Genomic DNA, 19,336 nt, shown 5'->3' on the forward strand with positions numbered 1-19,336 from the left:
ATCGGGGAGCAGTGTGAAGACCTGGGGCAGGCGAATCGGGGAGCAGTGTGAAGACCTGGGGCAGGCGAATCGGGGAGCAGTGTGAAGACCTGGGGCAGGCGAATCGGGGAGCAGTGTGAAGGGTGTGGGAGCCGCTGGCAGGGCAGGAAGGAGCATGAGGACTCGAGTTGGGCTTAGCGAGCGGGGGTTGGGTGACTTTCCGAGAACATTTGTGTGGCAGGTGGAACGTTTTTCTGTTGTCTGTGTATACGGAGGAGGGTGATGTTACAAATGAGGACATTCTTATTTGGAAAAAGGCACCTGTTTCCTCAGGGTTTGCGGTTAGTAAGCGGAGAAGGAAGTGGCTAACCCCTCCAGAATTCTTGCCTGGAGGATTTCACGGACAGAGGAGCCTGGTGGGCCGCGGTCCGCTGGGTCGCAGAGGGGGGGACCCGACTGAGCGACGGAGCAGGCGCAGTTAGCAAACGGGGGAGCCTCAGGTCTTCACGTGTGCTCAGCAGACCTGACTGACCCCCGGGATTCTGTGCAGCTCGTCTTCTGGCTGGGGAAGCACGTTTGTTCCTTTTTCTGGGTTATTTTACTTTATAAACCATGAAAAGCTTCAGTGCTCAGGGTTTTGACAGCAGTTTCCTTTCTGAGGGGAAGAAGTAGGAATGATGGGGGATGGTGGTGAGATTCGAGTAGGTGGGGGAGATGCGGGTCGGTTCTACCAGATGGGCTCTGTTTTCCCTAGCACGTAGGGGCTTGGTGGGCATCGCTTGCTTTTGGCCTAATCGGTAACTCTTGAAACTGAGGCAGTTTGGCGATGGATGGGTAGAGCATGAGTAGCTGCAGAAATTTGAAACGTGATTCATAGGCCTCGAAGTCTCTGGATCATTTTTAAACTTGGGATGTATTTTTGACCAGATAGCGCTACAGTTCTTCAAAACCCAGCTCTCACGTGCTCAGGGCTGTCTTTGCAATGAGAAGCAAGTGGAGTCTTCTGTTGCCATCTGCTCATTCCACATGTTCTTTTGAAACAGAATCCTGGAACTTCCGTTAGCAAAGCCGTCCTAAAGTGTCAGGTTCCCTGGAAGCAGATTTCTTGCCACTCAAATAGGAAAGTATAATCTTGGCAACTTAGCGGCAAGCTTAGTGTTCAGAAGGTGAAGTCCCTCACTGACTCTTTAATTCTGAGGAGGCAGCTCAGTGACTCCTTCAGTGCATTTTACGACCTGGCTATCTCATTGCTTTATAACAATCTTCCTCATCTGACTCAGATTTTTCTAAGTCTTCAGTGAATTGACCACAAAAGCACAAAACAAGCACAGAGAAAATTCAGAATCATAATGACTACTTCCTTCATCACACCGTGAATTTGACTTGAACACACTTTTTTGAGAAATGACATAGGGATGTTCTGTGAAATTGAACAAACCTTTAAAGATTCCTTTCTTCATTCATTGCTGTGGTGGCGAGTACGTTTAGTTACTTAGTCTGTAGTCCCTGCTTTTCATTCTCCCTCTTGTTAGGTGGAGGCCTGCCTGCCTTTGTTCATGTGTGTGTGCCCATTCTCAAGAGAGAGAATGTGGGTTTGTTTTTGTCTGCAGGCCTCAGAGGGCCTGCCTGGGGCTCAGGAAGCCAACAGCCCGAGGCAGCGTTAACTCTCCTGTGTTCCCGGGCTGAGCATGTATCTCGCTCTAGCATTTGTGTAGAGAGATGAACACTGACCTGATACCAGATTTTTCATATTTAATCCTGACTTCGTAGCTTTTAGAAGTCATCTGGAATACCAGTATCCCATGAGATTTTGCAGAACAGGGTGGTCTTACCAGAGTATCGCTCCCTACGTTATTCATAGTTTTAAGGGGTAAAAAGAGTTATGGTGGAGGTAGCTGGTAGTCACTGCCTTAGTCAAGTGGTCACGGGTGGCATCACCGACAGTGGGACAGCGTGATGTCACGTGCCTCCCGTTGGTGACACAGTGTGAAGGACACTTGCCCAGAATGTTTCACTTGAGCCTGCTTACGCCGTTAGATCCAGCTTCCAGTTTATAGAAAAGCAGGAGGCAGATGAATGCATGATGAATGACATCATAAATATAGTCAGACTTATCTGAAACTTGGAACATTTTTCAAGCAGTTGGTTTTGTTTTTTAAAGTTATTATGAAGCATGAAAATCAATATGAAAAATGAAGCAAGACTTGTTCTGGAACTAAAGAGCAAGGAGGCATCACAACCAAGTGCAGTGTGTCAAACGTGAATAGTTTGTTTGCTAATATTAGTAAATAATATTTATTGAGTGATCTTTATACTATTTTTGAACTTTTTGTATATTTAACATTTTTTTTAATAATAAAAAATTGGGGAGAATCACAAGACGGGGGAAAGTAGATTTCATCTTAAGCTTTTTACTAAAAGGACAGTCAAATTTAAAAGTATTCTTTTGGGAGTTCCCTGGTTGCCTAGTGGTTAGGATTCCAGGCTTTCATTGCCATGGCCTGGGTTCAATCCCAATGAGAAACTGAGATCCTACAAACCATTGAGTGGCGCAACCAAAGAAAAGAAAAGAAAAGAAAAAACCCTCCAAATCTAGTGAAAAAGAGAAATGAAAGATTTTCCCCTTTGCCTTGAATTTTTCTTAGGGTTTGTTAGGCCTTTACATAGCTAAGCAGGAGAAAGCTGAAGAAATAGGAAGAAGATAACTGGGAGAGCATACTGTACTGGAAGCCTGAGAGAGGAGAGTCAAGGATTAGCAAATGATCAGCCGTGTCAAGCTAGTAGCCATGTGAGACTGAATATCACATAAGGACTGAGGAAGACGGTTAGGAAAGTAGGAATCCACTGTCCATTGATGTCAAAGCATCTTCTTTCCTCACTTCTCTCCTGGGACCTTGCTTCTCTCTGCAGTACTGGAGAGTTCTTCCCTGGAGGATCATATCAAAACTGTTGATCTCTGTGTAGCGAGAGAGCATAAGTGTCCTTAGATTAAGTCTGTTTGAAGTTACAATCTGTATTACATGAGGCAGTTCAGTTCAGTTCAGTTGCTCAGTCGTGTCCGACTCTTTGCGACCCCATGAATCGCAGCACGCCAGGCCTCCCTGTCCATCACCAACTCCCAGAGTTTACTCAAACTCATGTCCATCGGGTCGGTGATGCCATCCAGCCATCTCATCCTGTTGTCCCCTTCTCCTCCTGCCCCCAATCCCTCCCAGCATCAGTGTCTTTTCCAATGAGTCAGCTCTTCGCATGAGGTGGCCAAAGTATTGAAGTTTCAGCTTCAGCATCAGTCCTTCCAATGAACACCCAGGACTGATCTCCTTTAGGATGGACTGGTTGGATCTCCTTGCAGTCCAAGGGACTCTCAAGAGTCTTCTCCAACATCACAGTTCAAAAGCATCAATTTTTCAGCACTCAGCTTTCTTCACAGTCCAACTCTCACATTCATACATGACCACTGGAAAAACCATAGCCTTGACTAGGACCTTTGTTGGCAAAGTAATGAGGCAGTTGGTGGTAAGAAAGTGGAAACATTGTGTTAAAGGCCACAGGTTTCAAAGTGTTGATTGTCATAACAATGAGAGAAAGAGAGAGAAAATGGGATAAAGAATGAATGCGAGAGGGAGGGAGAGAAAGATTACTAGATTTACATGCAGGGGCTGGTAACAAGTGAAGGGTTTTGTACAGAAGTGAGATTAGAACATGTATGGAGGACAAAGGCTAATTTAATTGAAAGACAGATAAAATGGTAGTCAGTGAGAGGGTAATTATGGGAGTGAAGTGAAGTGAAGTTGCTCAGTTGTGTCTGTCTGACTCTTTGCCACCCCATGGTCTGTAGTCTACCAGGCTCCTCCGTCCATGGGATTTTCCAGGCAAGAATACTGGAGTGGGTTGCCATTTCCTTCTCCAAATTAAGATAGTAAGATCCTTCAAAGAGTCTGGGAAGGATTTAAATCTAATTTAAATTTTCTTCTAATTTAATTTTTTGCTTATTTAAATTTAAATCTTCTTCTAAATCTAAAAAGATGAGATATTTCTTCCTCAGAAATAGCTTGCTTGGCCCACAGTGAAAGCTTAATAATAAATGCTAGTTATTGTGATTCTCCATTTGTTCATTCAATAAATATGTGTTTATTCAACAAGTAAATACGTATCATTCGACAAATACATACTCCTCTGTCCATGGAATTGTCCAGGCAAGATGGAGTGGGTGCCATTCCCTTCTCCAGGGCATCTTCCTGACGCGGGGATTGAACCTGGGTCTCCCACTGCAGGCAGATACCTTAGCATCTAAGCCACCAGCGCAGCCCCGGTTGGTCAGTAGTGGTGGTGGTTTAGTCGCTCAGTCGTGTCTGACTCTTGTGATCTCATGGACTGTTGTCCATGAGACTCCTCTGTCCATGGAGTTTTCCAGGCAAAAATGCTAGAGTGGTTTGCCATTTCCTTCTCTAGGGGTCTTCCGGAACCTGGGTCTCCTGCACTGCAGGCAGATTCTTTACCAACCGAGCGACCAGGAAGTCACTACTAAAAGTCTATAACTATTCTGGGTGCTGGTAAACCCCCTCGTATCCTAGTGCAATGCAGTTTGCTTGATAGTGATTGAATAATAAAGGTGGGGGACTTCGTGAATGATCTGGTTTTCCTCTAGAAGGGTGCAGCTTTTAGTGGAGTGGATGCATTTATAAACAAATACTTATGCACAGTGGTGCGTGTTCTGCACCAGAGTATAGACACTGTTGCGGAAGCATGGTTGCAGGGGTCGTGAATCATCGGGTGGAGACGGGTCCCTCCCAGCAGAGCTAGTGTTGAAACAGGTACAGGCTAAAGTCAAATGTTTATTATAGTTAAATGTTTTTGGAAACTCCATGTTTGTGTGTGTATGTGCATCTTAAAATAAAGAACCTGGTGAATCAGGGCCATCTATTTTATTTTATTTATTTATTCTTTTGGCTCCACCTCACGGCTTGTGGGATCTTAGTTCCTGGACCAGGGATCGAATCCGTGACCCCTGCAGTGGAAACGTGGAGTCCTAACCACTGGACTACCAGGGAAATCCGTGGACCATTTAATTTATTTATTAAACTGTCTTTTGGAATACAGTGAAATACCCAAAGGTAGGGAGGAAAAAACCCTTAAGACCAAAGGGTTTATCTTCAGAATTAAGGTTCCCACTCAGTCCAGCCTCTGATTTCTCTTTCTTTTTAGAGGTAGTTATCATTACTATTTTTTTAAAAAAAATTGGTATCATTACAGAATTATAAATAATTGTGTGTGTGTATATATATAGGTGTGTGTGTGTGTGTGTGTATATCTCCCCTTTTAGAACCCAAAACAGGAGTGTATTTTACATACTGTACTGTACCTTTTCCTCTTACTGTATATTTTAAAGATTATTTCTTATATCATGTGGCAGTGTTGCATTGTAAGACTCTCTAGCAATTTAATCCCCAACTGATGGACACTAAAGTTCTTTCTATGAACCCATTAACAATTAGAGAAATTTTCAAATATGTAAAAATATTAATAGTAAGAACAATATATGGTGAGCACTCTTGTACTAAAAATAGCTTCAACACTTTATTTTTATGGTTGAAGTTTCCTAGTGAGCCAATTCTGGAGAAAGGAAGCAGGTTTGGTCAGAGGGAGGAGTTGAGCTGTAATGAGTCCCAGCAGAATCTCAGGTGACGCTGGAGGCTAGAAAGAAGATGGAATGACCCCTCCGAACTATCCTGAATTGATTTGAGGGAGACTGGCCTTTACTGTTTTTCTCCGAATTGAGCTTCCCTGATAGCTCAGCTGGTATAAGAATCTGCCTGCAATGCAGGAGACCCTGTGTCCATTCCTGGGTTGGGAAGATCCGCTGGAGAAGGGATAGGCTACCCACTCCAGTATTTCTGGGCTTCCCTGGTGGCTCAGTCGGTAAAGAATCTGCTTGCAATGGGGGAGACCTGGGTTCAATCCCTGGGTTGGGAAGATCCTTTGGAGAAGGGAAAGGCTACCCGCTCCAGTATTCTGGCCTGGAAAATTCCATGGACCGCAAAGAGTTGGACACGACTGAGCAACTTTCACTTTCACTGTCCGAACTGATGAGTCATTGGATGTGGGTTGTCCCACTGGAAGCAGGCAAGGTGTCTCCCTTTGGCTGGGGGCAGTCATTAGCCAAATGACTAATGCTAAGACAACCTAGTGGTCTTAGCAGCCGGGATAAGAAGTCCTTTGTTCCTCGAGGTAGGTCAGATGCATTCTACCCACCACACTGATGGTCATATTTCATCTCCATCCTTTCCAATACCTCTTACCCCCTCTTCCTGTCCCCATGTCATAGCCCAGACATCAGATCATTTTATCCATAAATACTGCAGTTCTGCTTACCTTTGAGTAATGTGTTTTTGTAAAGTCTAGATTCACCAGATTGACTGGAGAATGAAGTTTTCCGGTAAATGAAATTTCATGATAAATGAAGACAGCATAGAATACGGGAGGGCATTTATTTCCTTAGGAATCAGGTCTGTGTGTGCCTCTGAGCTCTGAGATCGGTTTGTGGTGTGATTTTGAGAGTTGCTGATGGACCTGAATGTGGAGCGGGGGCGGAGGGGTTCTCCCCATGGTGAGTCTAGCACTGGGAGTTACGTTTAGACAAACCTTGTAGTCTTTCCCTTTTATGGAAGATTTTCATAAAAATGCAAAACAGGGTTTACTTTTCTTTCCTGTCAACTTTGAATTTGGAAAATGTAAGCATCTAAGCTATTCTGTACCTATTTGTTTATTTATTTTTAAATTTGAAACAAAGTTTAAGTTTTTCTTCTTTATGGCATGCAGGATCTTAGTTCCCTGACCAGGGATTGAACCTGTGCCCTCCTGCAGTGGGAGCCGGGAATCTACCAGGGAAGTCCCTGCCTATTTAAGTTAAGGGAAGAGAGGTCCACCAAGGGGATTGCAGCTTGCAGAACCTGAGAAGGAAACCTCCTCAAGTGAAATTTCAAGGTGTTGTCCATGTCCCCTGGCAACTTTCTGAAAGGAGGGTATTCTTGTCCATCTTTTACAGATATGGTAAATCTTTCAAGATTGCATAGAAGAGTCAGGATCTGAATATAGTTCTTCTGAGCATAAGTTTAGTGTTCTTTAAACTGTTGTTTTTGTTGCTGTTGTTGACTGCAGTACAGTTTTATTTCTGTTTAGAACTGAGAAATAGGTGCAATCAGGTGAAACAAAAATATATGAAATTGAGGTAGGCAAAAGAGATGACTTGGTTTTTATCTCTCAGACCCCTGCTCTTTATGATTTGATTTTTTTTTTACTTAAAGATGATTCAAAATTCATTGTATAAATACTCTTGATGAGAAAACTAATCCTCAGAAGTGAGATGCTGTGATTAAAGACTGCATGGTTAGTGGCAAGATGAGGGATAGAATCTAGGACTCCCGTTATTTAACTCTAAAGCTTTTTCAGGAAAAAGATTATATTTAATAGCCAATGTCTAAATATGATTTTAAGTTAGATTTGATACAAATTTCCTTTGCGTCTCAGTTTGATACTCAGTTCCCTTCATGCAGCAGGTGATGTTGCCAGTGAAGAGAACGGTTAGATGATGATGGCTGGAAAACTGCATGCTTTGAATTTACATTGCCATTTAATCAAGAAATTCAGACTTAGATTCCTGTGTCTTGCCAAACTGAATAGTTAGCTCCTGCCTAATTTGCCCACTTTTTATTGTAATCAGTCCCTTAGGACTAGGTTTACTTGGTACAGATTCCGTGGCAGTTTCAGTCAATCCTTCTTAGAGATGTTTGACTTCTCTGTCCTCATAAGCCACGCTGGCCTTCAGTTCACATTATTTCATTAAGTACTTTTGGTGGCTTTTCTAGTTTCACTTTTATTCTATTGGATTTTAAGATGCTAGGAAAAAATTTTTTTGAGATATTTACATTTTTTTCTGGACTGAGATATATATTTCTTTGTATTAAGAATGTTCACATCATTTGGTCATATAATGAACTAAACATTTCTCATCCTCTTCTTTCTTCCCTTTGATGTATCTAAATCATGCGTTCACATGACATATAGAGCCAAATAGATCCAGAAGACTTTATTATACAAAAAAAAAATTGAAGAGAGGAAAAAAAACGTGTTGAAAGCCCACATATCTGTGGCATAATGATTGAGGATTATGTGGAATTTTAGGTAATTCATTGGACGTGCATTGGTTTGGTTACAGCTGACAAGTACCATGGAAGACACAAGCTGTTTATCTTAGTTTTAAGTAAGTGAATTAGTCCCTAAAAAAGGTCCAGGTTATTAAATAAATACCAGTGATTTAATTATAGAACATATTTACTTATAATGAAGATTTTTTTCTTAGTAGATGTTCAAGAAATTCCTGCTGCCTCATTATTACACTGTAACCAGATTTCTAGGTTTTGAAATTTCTGGTTTCATATGCTAATTCTAAATGCATTGAAATACATTTAGGTCAAAACAAGTTCTGAAAGTAATGTATCTTTTCTCTGATTCAAAAATTCATGTTAGGATCTTATAGTCTCTCAGCTGTCATGAATGAATGTGTTTGTTGTATTTGCTAAAGGGAATTGTAAACTATTAAGGAAAATTAATTTTATCTCTGATCTGAGAATAGTTTGTTTCAATGGAGAACATGTTAATATATCTAGTAAAGTCAGAATACATGTAGTTTCACAAGATTAGAAATGTGTTTGTACATTATTAGGTACTTGTCCAGTTTTGTAATTATGGCATCTAGTTATATGTACCTCACATTATTTCTTCCTTCTTGCTAGTGAGTAGATAATGTTTGCATTTTTAAAGAGAGGATAATGTTATGTTTTCCAGCAGAGAAGTGTTATTCTCTTAGAAAAGTCATAGAATGAATTCAGAATCTTGCAGGAAATAGCCACAAAATTATTTGATTTCCTCTTTTGTTAAGAAGATTAATTTTGTCTGGGAATGTGGGGCCTTAGTTCCCCGAGCAGGGGTCGAACCTGTGCTCCCTGCATTGGAGGCATGGAGTCTCAACCACTGGACCCCAGGGAAGTCCCTTGCACCAAGCATATTTAATCAACATTAGCAGAGTCGGTGTTCCCCAAATTGATATATGAATTTGATGCAGCGCCAGTCATAATCTCAGCAAGCTTTTCTGCAGAAATTTACAATCTAATTTTAAAATGTGTAGAGAAATTAAGAGGACCTAGGCTATCTAAAGGAATCTTGAATATAAGAGCTAACACATTTTAGAGCTGGAAGGAAATACCACTGTGTTTTGTGGGGGTATAAATTTCTTGAGTTCTCTTAGAAGTTAGGCAGGACTAACTTTTATAGATTGGGCTTGTGTAAAAATTAAATATATAGACATTATACAGTGTCCCACCCCAAGCCAGCTAAGTCACATTCGTCTTTCACATGTTGGCTGACTAATGATGAGTTTTCATTACATTCTGCCAGTGTGTGGAGGGACATGGCCCCTAGTCACAGGGTGACGTTGTTATTTGTCTCCCTGTCCTCTCTCACCCCCAACAAAGTCCCCCTCCCCTTGCTTCTGGAGACCTTAAGCTTTCTCCTCACAGTAACTTCTTTTCATTCTTCTTACCTCTTCCTTTGTGCCATGGGTTTTATTCTTACACACTCTGAAGATGCAGGGTGTTTGAGTGTGCAGTGAGAAAGATCATATGTTTATGTGTAACTCAAAAAGCCATGACCTTATACAAGTAGGAAGTTTGTTTTTCCTAGCTAACTGAAAGTCTAGTCTAGAGTTAGAGGAGTTTTTATAAAGGATGAGTCCCCCTATTTTAAAAATATTCTTGAGCTCTCCTGACACATAGCATCTTAGCAAGGCTGTCTCCTTGTCTGAGGAGAGACGTCAGAGCCAATACCCAAATGTAACTTGACAGTTTTCTCTGCCTCCAACTTTTGAATGTTTTCAAAACCCGTTTCCCCACAGTCTGCCTCCAGCTCTGATTTAATACCTTCTTATCTAGGAGGCTTTTCTATGTTCTGAGACTCAGGAACACAAATCTATTTCTCCACTGGAGTCCTATAAATGAGACTTTCTGCTCCCTCCCACTCCACCCAAGACTTGGAATCTTATTCTCCCGTTTCTTTTAATGCCATCTTCCAGTCTGACACCAGGGCCTTTTGATTAATTATTATTTGTGTAGAAATTATTTGTTTCTTCTATATGTTGCTGGGACCACCCTAATCCCAGCAGGAAGACAGATCAGTATCAGTCAGTGATTGTGACCTCTCACTACAGCTTCGTTTCAGGTATTCTTTTATGACTTTTCAAATTTTAAATATTTCACCCAGTAGACACTTTCTGTTTAGATACAGCATTGTGTATAGTTTAAGGTCATTCGGCAGGGTGTATATATCTGGGGGTTAGGACAGGTTAGTTTCTGCAGTCTAATGTCCTTGGAAATACAACAGTGAATTTTGAATTCTGGTTCCCCCTCCCCCCCAGGTTGATTGGACAGAACTTCTTGCCTAATTCCTCGGATGAACAGTTATAGTAGCAGATAAGATGATGTACTAGGATCCTCTGGAAAAGATACAGTAGTACCTTTGTCACGTTATGGGCAATTATTTTCACTTATTTTAAGGGCTGTGAAATGCATTCTTCTTCCAGGTTTCCTTGAGCGCCTTGTCCCTTGAATACTGTCACACACATGTCCCTTAGTCCTGAATCTCTGTATTTGCATTCTCTTCAAGCAGGCAGATGCACTGGGTAGGAGTCCTCACATATCGAGAGAGATGGTGTCCTTTCTTTCTTTTTTACTTTTTGGCCGCATCACATGGCACGCGGGGTCTTTGTTCCCCAGCTGGGGGTTGAACCTCTGTCCCCTGAGTGGAAGTGTGAAGTCCTAACCGCTGGGCTGCCAAGGAAGTCGCTGCTGTTCTTTCTTGATCTCAGCATGTGCTGTTGGTTGCTGTGAGCTTCTGTAGTTGAGAGAAATCTCTGGTGATAGATCTTAAAAATGAATATTGTCACCATGGAGAGATGAACTCCTTCCAGATTCTCTTTCTGAGAAAGTCACTGGTGGATATATTATTCAGCCAGTAACATGCTGTACCCAATTTGTTAAAACAGGCTCAGTGCTTTGTTTCATTTACTAATGTTCAATAGGAATATGGGAATAATTGTTAATGTCCTGGTAGTCTATTAGCTGCTGAACATGGTGCAGAAACAATTTTATAAATACAAAAGGAACTTGGGATTTTCCCCTCAAATGCATACCTTTTACTTGGTGTAGCAAACAGATGGAGTTTGGGGAGAAACAAGTTGATGAAAAAGCTATTTTGTTGTTCAGTCGCTAAGTTGTGTCCAACTCTTTGTGACTCCATGGATTGCAGCACATCAGACTTCCTTGTCCTTCACCGTCTCCCGGAGTTTGCTCAAACTAATGTCCATTGAGTCAGTGATGCAATCCCACCATCTCGTCCTCTGTCATCCCCTTCTCTTCCTGCCTTCAATCTTTCCCAGCATCAGGGTATTTTCTAATGAGTCAGCTTTTCACATCACGGGGCCAAAGTATTGGAGTTTCAGCTTCAGCATCAGTCCTTCTAATGGTTATTCAGGATTGATTTCCTTTAGGGTTGACTGGTTTGATTTCCTTGTAGTCCAAGGGACTCTCAAGAGTCTTCTCGAACACTATAGCATGAAACCCATTAATTTTAACAAAAAATAAAAGATGCAGTATATATAGATTGCATTTGGTAAATATCATTCATAATTTTTTACTTGCCTCATTTTCTTTCCAGGGAGTGGATTTTTGTTTTGGTTTTCATTTGTTTAAAGAGTATAAGTAGTGGATTAAAGAAAAGACTTTTGCTAAATGCAACCAGCAATGAGACCATAGATATTAAAACTAGTTTCTTTCATAGAAAGTGGCTATTCCTTGAAGTGTTTCTGAAAAGTTCCTAGGACAGTCTTAGATTCTACACTGTCTAGGTTATACACATATCTTTTGTTGCCACTTAAAAATCAAGTCAGTCATGGGGTTCCCCGATGGTCCACTGGTTGTCCGTTCCTCACACAGGTTTGATCCCTAGTCTGGGAAGGTTCCACTCGCAGCGGGTCAGCTAAGCCGGTGTGACATGTGACACCGCTAAGGATACCCTGCTGTGGAGGCCACCAGCTGCTCTTAGAGAAACAGAAAGTGGAAGTGAAAGGCGCTCAGCCGTGTGCGACCCCGTGGACTACACAGTCCATGGGATTCTCCAAGCCAGAGTACTGGACTGGGTAGCCTTTCCCCTCTCCAGGGGATCTTCCCCACCCAGGGATCGAACCCAGGTCTCCCGCATTGCAGGCGGATTCTTTACCAGCTGAGCCACAAGAGAAGCCCCAACTAGAGAAAACTCGCACGCAATGAAAGACCCAGTACCTCCAAAAATAATAAATAAATAAATAAATTAAAAACAGTCAAACCAATCGTTGCCTGGCCCTCGGGGCCGTTAGGTCAGCCTAGCTGGCAGGGCTCTTCTGCGGGTCTGTGAGGTACTGTTCTCCCTGCAGGAGAAGCGGTGAGGGAGGCAGTCAGATGGCTGATGACGAATGCCCGGGCTCCCCGGCTGGTCAGCAGAGCAGGCCCAGGACCCAGGTTCTGTCAGCCCAGACCAGCTGTGAGCTCAGACAGGCCAGACTGAGAGGAGGAGTCTGAGAGCTACCGGTTCACAGGGAGCCCAGTGACAAGGTGCCCTGTGCTAATGGATTAGAATATGTTTCAACTAATAGACCGAAACTTCTCTGGTGGCTCAGACGGTTAAGAGTCTGCCTGCAGGAGATCTGGGTTCCATCCCTGAGCTGGGAAGATCCCTTGGAGAAGGGAATAGCAACCCACTCCAGTATTCTTGCCTGGAGAATCCCATGGATGGAGGAGTGGGCAGGCTACAGTCCACGGGGTCGCAAAGAATCGGACACAGCTGAAGCAACTTAGCATGCACGCACAATGTTTAGAGGAATTTTTGGCACTGAGGAAGTTCAAGTGAGCTTCAAAATAAAAATCTGTGATGTGCTTTAGAGGGAAATACCGTAACATTTACCGTTGCTCTCACTGCATTTCCAGGTTTGCCAGCAGGATGGCAGCAAACAGCCTGGTTCTGCCCATCGTCCTCTGGGGGCGCAGAGCCCCGACGCACTGCATCTCAGCCGTGCTGCTGACGGACGACGGGGCCACCATCGTGACCGGGTGCCATGACGGGCAGATATGTCTCTGGGACCTTTCCGTAGACTTGGACGTGAGTGTTTGAAATGCAGATTGCATTTTTTGCATGCAAAAAAGCTACTTAACAAAAAATAACACAGTTCCAGAATAATTTTGCCTCTGTATTTTCTATGAGATACATTTTGACTGAAATTGGTGTTCAGAATGATTATCAACATTACTCATTAGAGTTGACTTCTGCTGGTTTTTGAGTTGATTTCCAATTATAATAGCTACCCTACCTGGCTTACTATGTTACATTTAAGATTTTTTCAGAAAATTTCTAACCATATTAAAGGAGATTTCCAAAAAGATACTAAAAACAATTTTGAGCCTTCTAAGATCAGTGTCTTGAAGAGAGAAAAACTTTGTAAAAATGTACAATACGTACATTTTTTTGCCTTTATTTTAAAAATCATTCTGTGGTGTTTTTTTGTTTTTTGCCATTCTTTACTGCTGTGTGCTCTGCTCCTGGGCTGTCTCTGTGGACAGACACTCTTTTTCCATATTTTAACCTCCAATCTCTGACAACTTCCCCAGGAATTTTTCTGTAAGGAGGAACAGAGAAGATGGGGTGATAGTTGTCATGGAACATAGAGGCAAAAAAGTTGCTTTTATAAGTAAAAGACTTTTTAACAGCTTTATTGAGATCATACAATACACGCTTCGAAGTGTACAATTTAATATTTTTACTCTGTTCCCAGAGTTGTGCAGCTGTGACCACAGTCAGTTTTAGAACATGTTCATCATCTCAACCACCTGGGTGGTTCAGTGGTTAAGAATCTGTGCTTCCACTGCAGGGGGCTCGGGTTCAATCCCTGGTTGGGGAACTAAGATACCACAATACTATGTGGTGTGGCAAAAAATAAAATGTCAGAGAGAAATTGTAGAAGTAGTATTTCGCGAGTACAGAGAGAGATGGAGATACGAGTAAAGGAGGGAACCTGTTAATGAAGGTATTGTCTCCTATAAACAATGTTTTTTTGCTTCCACTACCTGTAAAGCTATAATTTTGGAGAATAAAACTATAATTGCAGGGAATTTTATAATACATGGCAGTAATGAAAGAAGTGAAACATTATGGTAAAAGCTCAGCATTGCCGGCAGATGAAGTTGGCTTGAATCTTGGCTGCTCTAGTGTCTAGCTGTGTGACTTGGGGCAATTGACTCACCTGTCGAATGCCTGCATCTCATCATGTTTAACATGGGGTCAACCGTGCAAGGTTTTGGTAAGGATTCTGTGAGGGAAGTTACATTAAGCAGTTATCAAATGCTTGTACATAGTAAGGATTTATTTATAGCATCGCAGGTAATAGAAAGGAAAAAAAAAACTAAAAGAAAAAAGAAAGGCGTGTGGAGTGATGGCTGACTATAGAACTTAGTGCCCTCAAAAAAAAAAAAAAAGAACTAGTGCCCTCAAGGTCCCAGATTGGAGCATTAGTGTTGGTGTTTAGTCTTAAGAACTGTCTCATCACATCTTTTAATTCTAAACGTCACTCCTTGCCACTGATAACTTGATAACTGTCACTTTTGAACTGTGTTCTTTGAGGATAGATTGTTTTTTGATCAGTTGAACAGATTATCTTATATATCTCTGTACCAGTTATATGTGAAATATTTATTAGTTAATAACTGTGACATAAATTTTTCTGGAACATGGTGAGATAAAAATAGAAAGGTATAAATGTAACTATACCACATTTTTACTTTTCCTCTAGTTACGTTGGTACTCATTGTGTGAAGCCTCCAAGTTTGTTTTTTCTCAAAATTGCTTTGGCCATTTGGTGTCTTTAATGGTTCTACACAAATTTCATCAAGGTTTTTTCTTTTTTTTTTTTTTTATTATTTTTATTTATTTATTTATTTTTATTAGTTGGAGGCTAATTACTTCACAACATTTCAGTGGGTAGTTTTTTCTATTTCTGTGAAAAACACCATTGGAATTTTGATAGGATTGCATTGACTTTGCAGATTGCTTTGAGTAGTATGGGCCTTTTAACAACATTAATTCTTCCAACCCAAGAATGTGGGGTATCTTTCCACTTATTTATTTTTCCATTTCTTTCATTAGTGTCTTAATAAGTTTCGGAATACAGGTGTTTCGCCTCCTTGGTTAAATTTATTTCTAAGTAATTTATTCTTCTTGAGATGCCATTGTAAGTGGGATTGCTTAATTTCTCTGTCTGATAACTTGTTGTTATAGAAACAACAGATTTTTGTATTTTTATTTTGTATCCTGCAACTTTACTTAATTTCTTCATTAGTTTTAATAGTCTTTAGGTTTTTCTACATATAAGGTCATGTCATCTGCAAAGAAAACATTGCTTCTTCCTTTTTAACTTGGTTGCTTTATTTATTAGTTGTTGCTCAATTGCTCTGGCTAAGACCTCCCATATTATGTTGAATCAAAATGTCAAGAGTAATCATCCTTGTCTTGTTCTTGATCTTAGAGAAAAGACTTTTAGTGTTTTCTACTTGGGCTTGTTCCATATGGCCTTTATTATGTTGGGGTACATTCCTTCTCCACCCAATTTGTTGAGAGTTGAACATTAAGAAAGAAGCTTTGGTTTTGGAAATAAAGTTTCCTTTACTTATGATCTGGGTTTCCATAGCTTTTTCATTCTGAGCATTTTGCTCTATCTTTATGTTCATCCCTTTATGAGGGATGGCAAGGGGATCCCTTGCCATTTTCCATGAATATTTTGAATATATAGAATTTATCCATCCATGTATAATTAAGATCCTTTATGACCTGTCCTTTATTCTCTTAACTTAAACTGCTACTTACTGATAGACAAATAAAACCAGCAAACTAGACAGTCACTTCCACTTAAACTAAGGGATAATGACTTACATAGAAAACATACCTGATGGAAATTCTCTGTCTGTTCGGTCATTAGGGCTTGCTGTTTACTGCTGGGCCCAGGTTCAGTCCCTGGTCGGGGAAGTAACATCCCACAAGCTGCACTGTGCAGCAAAACAAACAAACAAAACATGAAGTAAACAAATGCATATTATATTTCCTTAAGTATCAGCTCACCAGTTCATTTTAAATTAAAATGTGTGTATTATGTGGTGCGAGATACAGATTGTAGTACAGAATACTGGTTATTCCAGCTTTGTAGCAACTTTTCCTGGTTAAACATGTTTATCAGTCAGACTTTTAGTAATTTTCAGACTTTAAGTTAAACCAAATAATTGGCCATGCTTAATGCATGTTAATTTCTATAGGGTAGTGCTTTTTAGCACTGATACTTGTTGGGGTCCTTTAATGGACCGGAACCTGGTGGTACGGAGTCGACGATAAGAAAGTAAAAGAGAGAGAGAGACAAAAAAGACCGGGGGACCTAAGCTCTGATGGAGCAAAGGTGCTTTAATGATTTCTCTATGAGTATATATAGGCTGTGGTACAAGAAACTTCTTTCGGGAATGATAGACATCAGAAAACCAAATGTACAGTAACCGTTACCAAGGGAACAAGGGGTAATGTTAGTCACAAGGTCAGGACACAATCCATATCTCAAGAAAAGGGAATGAGACTAAGCAGTTTTGTCCTAAAGAGAATGTTTACTAAAGGAGACCCAAGCCTGCCTCACACAATGACCTCAGTCCTTGGGAGCAGCGTGCTGTTCCGCTTGAAGAGGGACAAAGGACTCGTGAGAGACAGCACATAGGAATCCTCCCGTCAAACATTCCCTGACAATATAGATTATTTGCCTTTTGTTTTTTAACTGCTTTTCAGGATAAGCTTACATACTTTCATACTCAAGTTTTAGTGTATTAATCATCTAAAATTTAAATTTAGGAGTCCACCACTATTTAGTATTTTCAAATAAGTGGTCTCACTGAAGATATAGGATCTTAAGCAGAAAATAATGTGCTTTAAAAATGAAAGTGTTTGCAAGACCCTCATGAGTGGCTTTTGTTCCTGGTAGTTTGTAGCTAGCACATCAGGCTAGTTCAAGTTGGTTATGAAAATGTGATCAGGTGACAAAAGGGAAAAGCATTAGTTGTTATTCATGCCCCACACTTTGACACCCCAGGGTGTGTAGCCCACCAGGCTCTTCTGTCCATGGGAGTCTCCAGGCCAGAACACTGGAGTGGGTAGCCATTCCCTTCTCCCGGGGATCTTCCAGACCCAGGGATCAAACCCAGGTCTCCTGCATCGCAGGCAAATTTTTTAACACTGAGCCACCAGGGATGTTTTGTGCTATTAGTTGAAAAATAGTCTAATTGAAAAAAAAAAAAAAAAGAGTCCTCTAGTGGTACAGCATGGTAGTTTCGTTTTATAGCCATTCTTGGTGAATAGCTAATAAGGCATGGGCAGAATACCCTCTTTTTGGTATAGAGGGGTGTATCTTTGGATTCATTGCTTAATAATAGACAATTAAATAATTGCAATGTGGTTTTTATAAAGCAGAGAAAAAGAATAAAAATGTTAATTCTAGAGAAAGACTATATAAATATAGTTTTCATTTCTTTGAATGTTTGTGTTATATGTACTGGATTTGAGTATTAGTTGACATATTTATATCAATGCTACAAAATTAATTGAAATATTATTGAACACTCATTCTATAAATACACTTTTTTTTTTTTACTCTCGTACTGAGATGAAGTACTTTACATCCTAATCTGAAGAAACTTAACTATAAAATATTTTGTTTTAAAAGAGAAAAGAGAATTTGAACAATTTTTTTTTTTTACAGTTGCTAATTTGTCCTCCTGTGACTCGCTTCTTCTATGGATGCAAAGAATACTTCCACAAACTATTAATTCAGGGTGATTCTTCTGGAAGATTGAATATTTGGAACATATCAGACACACCTGATAAACCGGAAGGTAATGGAGGTTCTAGAAAATCATGAGCAGTTATTTCTCAGTGTTTCTAACTGAACAACCTGAACGTTACCACTGAATAGCCCCTTCATAATGTACACATGTCCTTTTCTTCTTAGAATGATAGTTGATGACAGTTATTCTTTGGTATTTCATGGAATCAACTGTAAGCACGTTTATTTTTACATGTTGAATTGTTTTTTTTTTTCTTTTTCTAACATGCTCAAATATGTTTCTTTTCTACCACACAAAACCTCCACAGGGCGGGAAATGACCACATCTATTAGTTTGCAAGAGGCGTTTGATAACCTGAACCCGTGTCCTGCTGGAATTATAGATCAGCTGAGCGTGATCCCCAACAGTAGTGAACCTCTTAAGGTGACGGCGAGTGTGTACATACCAGCGCACGGACGGCTCGTCTGTGGCCGTGAAGACGGAAGCATCGTCATCGTCCCCGCCACGCAGACGGCCATAGTGCAGCTTCTGCAGGGCGAGCACATGCTCCGCAGAGGTACCTGCAGACCTGCTGGCGTCCGGTGTCAGGAGCGCTCTGTGACCGTGAACTTGACAGCGCCTGCACTCTGCGTGTTTCACAGACACAGTGCATCGGTGTAGCTGTCAGTGTGCTCCGTAGCTGGTCGTGTGACGTGCACTTAATAAGATACACTCCAGTTGACCCTGGAGCAACTCAGAGGGTTAGGGGTGCTGGTCCTCTGCACAGTTGGGAGTCTGTGTGTTGCTTTACAGCCAGCCCTCTGTATCTGTGGTTGTGCATTCTGGGATTGCATCCACTGCCCCTGTGTAGTGCTACAGTCTGTATTCATTGGAAAAAGCCTGCGTATGCGTGGGCCTGCCCAGCACAGCGCAGTTTAACCTATGTTGCTCAGGGATCAGCTGCAGTCAGTGTCTGTTACTGGAGTAGACACCGCATAACCACAAGCACGGGGCTTCCCAGCGGCGCTAGTCGCAAAGAGCCCGCCTGCCCGTGTAGCAGATGCAAGAGACTGGGGTTTCATCCCTGTGTTGGGAAGATCCCCTGGAGAAGGAAAGGGCAACCTACTCCAGGATTCTTGCCTGGAGAATCCCATAGACAGAAGAGCCTGGTGGGCTGCAGTCCACGGGGGTCTCTAAGAGTCGCATACAAGTTGAGTGACTTAGCACAATGACTGTAAATAGAAATATCCAGTTTTTCTCTTTGATACATGTTAATAGTTACTATTTATTATTAGGTATCTCTGGCGTACTATTATATTATCAGTAATACTGGTAGTCTTTTAGAACAAAAACTGTCCAATAGAAATATATGTGAA

At 41.2% G+C, this 19,336-nt stretch overlaps 1 protein-coding gene across 1 annotated transcript in view; it reads left to right on the forward strand.

Moving 5' to 3' along the window:
- WDR7 (WD repeat domain 7) overlaps positions 1 to 19,336 on the forward strand; it is a 327,399-nt gene that overhangs the window by 9,122 nt on the left and 298,941 nt on the right. Inside the window, exons 2-4 of the mRNA XM_043443687.1 lie at positions 13,050 to 13,221; positions 17,867 to 18,029; positions 18,289 to 18,537. Of these exons, the coding sequence (XP_043299622.1) occupies positions 13,063 to 13,221; positions 17,867 to 18,029; positions 18,289 to 18,537 (571 nt within the window). The 5' untranslated portion in view covers positions 13,050 to 13,062. The remainder of the gene's footprint in view (positions 1 to 13,049; positions 13,222 to 17,866; positions 18,030 to 18,288; positions 18,538 to 19,336) is intronic.

Source organism: Cervus canadensis, chromosome 23 (assembly GCF_019320065.1).
Source record: "Cervus canadensis isolate Bull #8, Minnesota chromosome 23, ASM1932006v1, whole genome shotgun sequence".
Classification (NCBI taxonomy): Eukaryota; Metazoa; Chordata; class Mammalia; order Artiodactyla; family Cervidae; genus Cervus; species Cervus canadensis.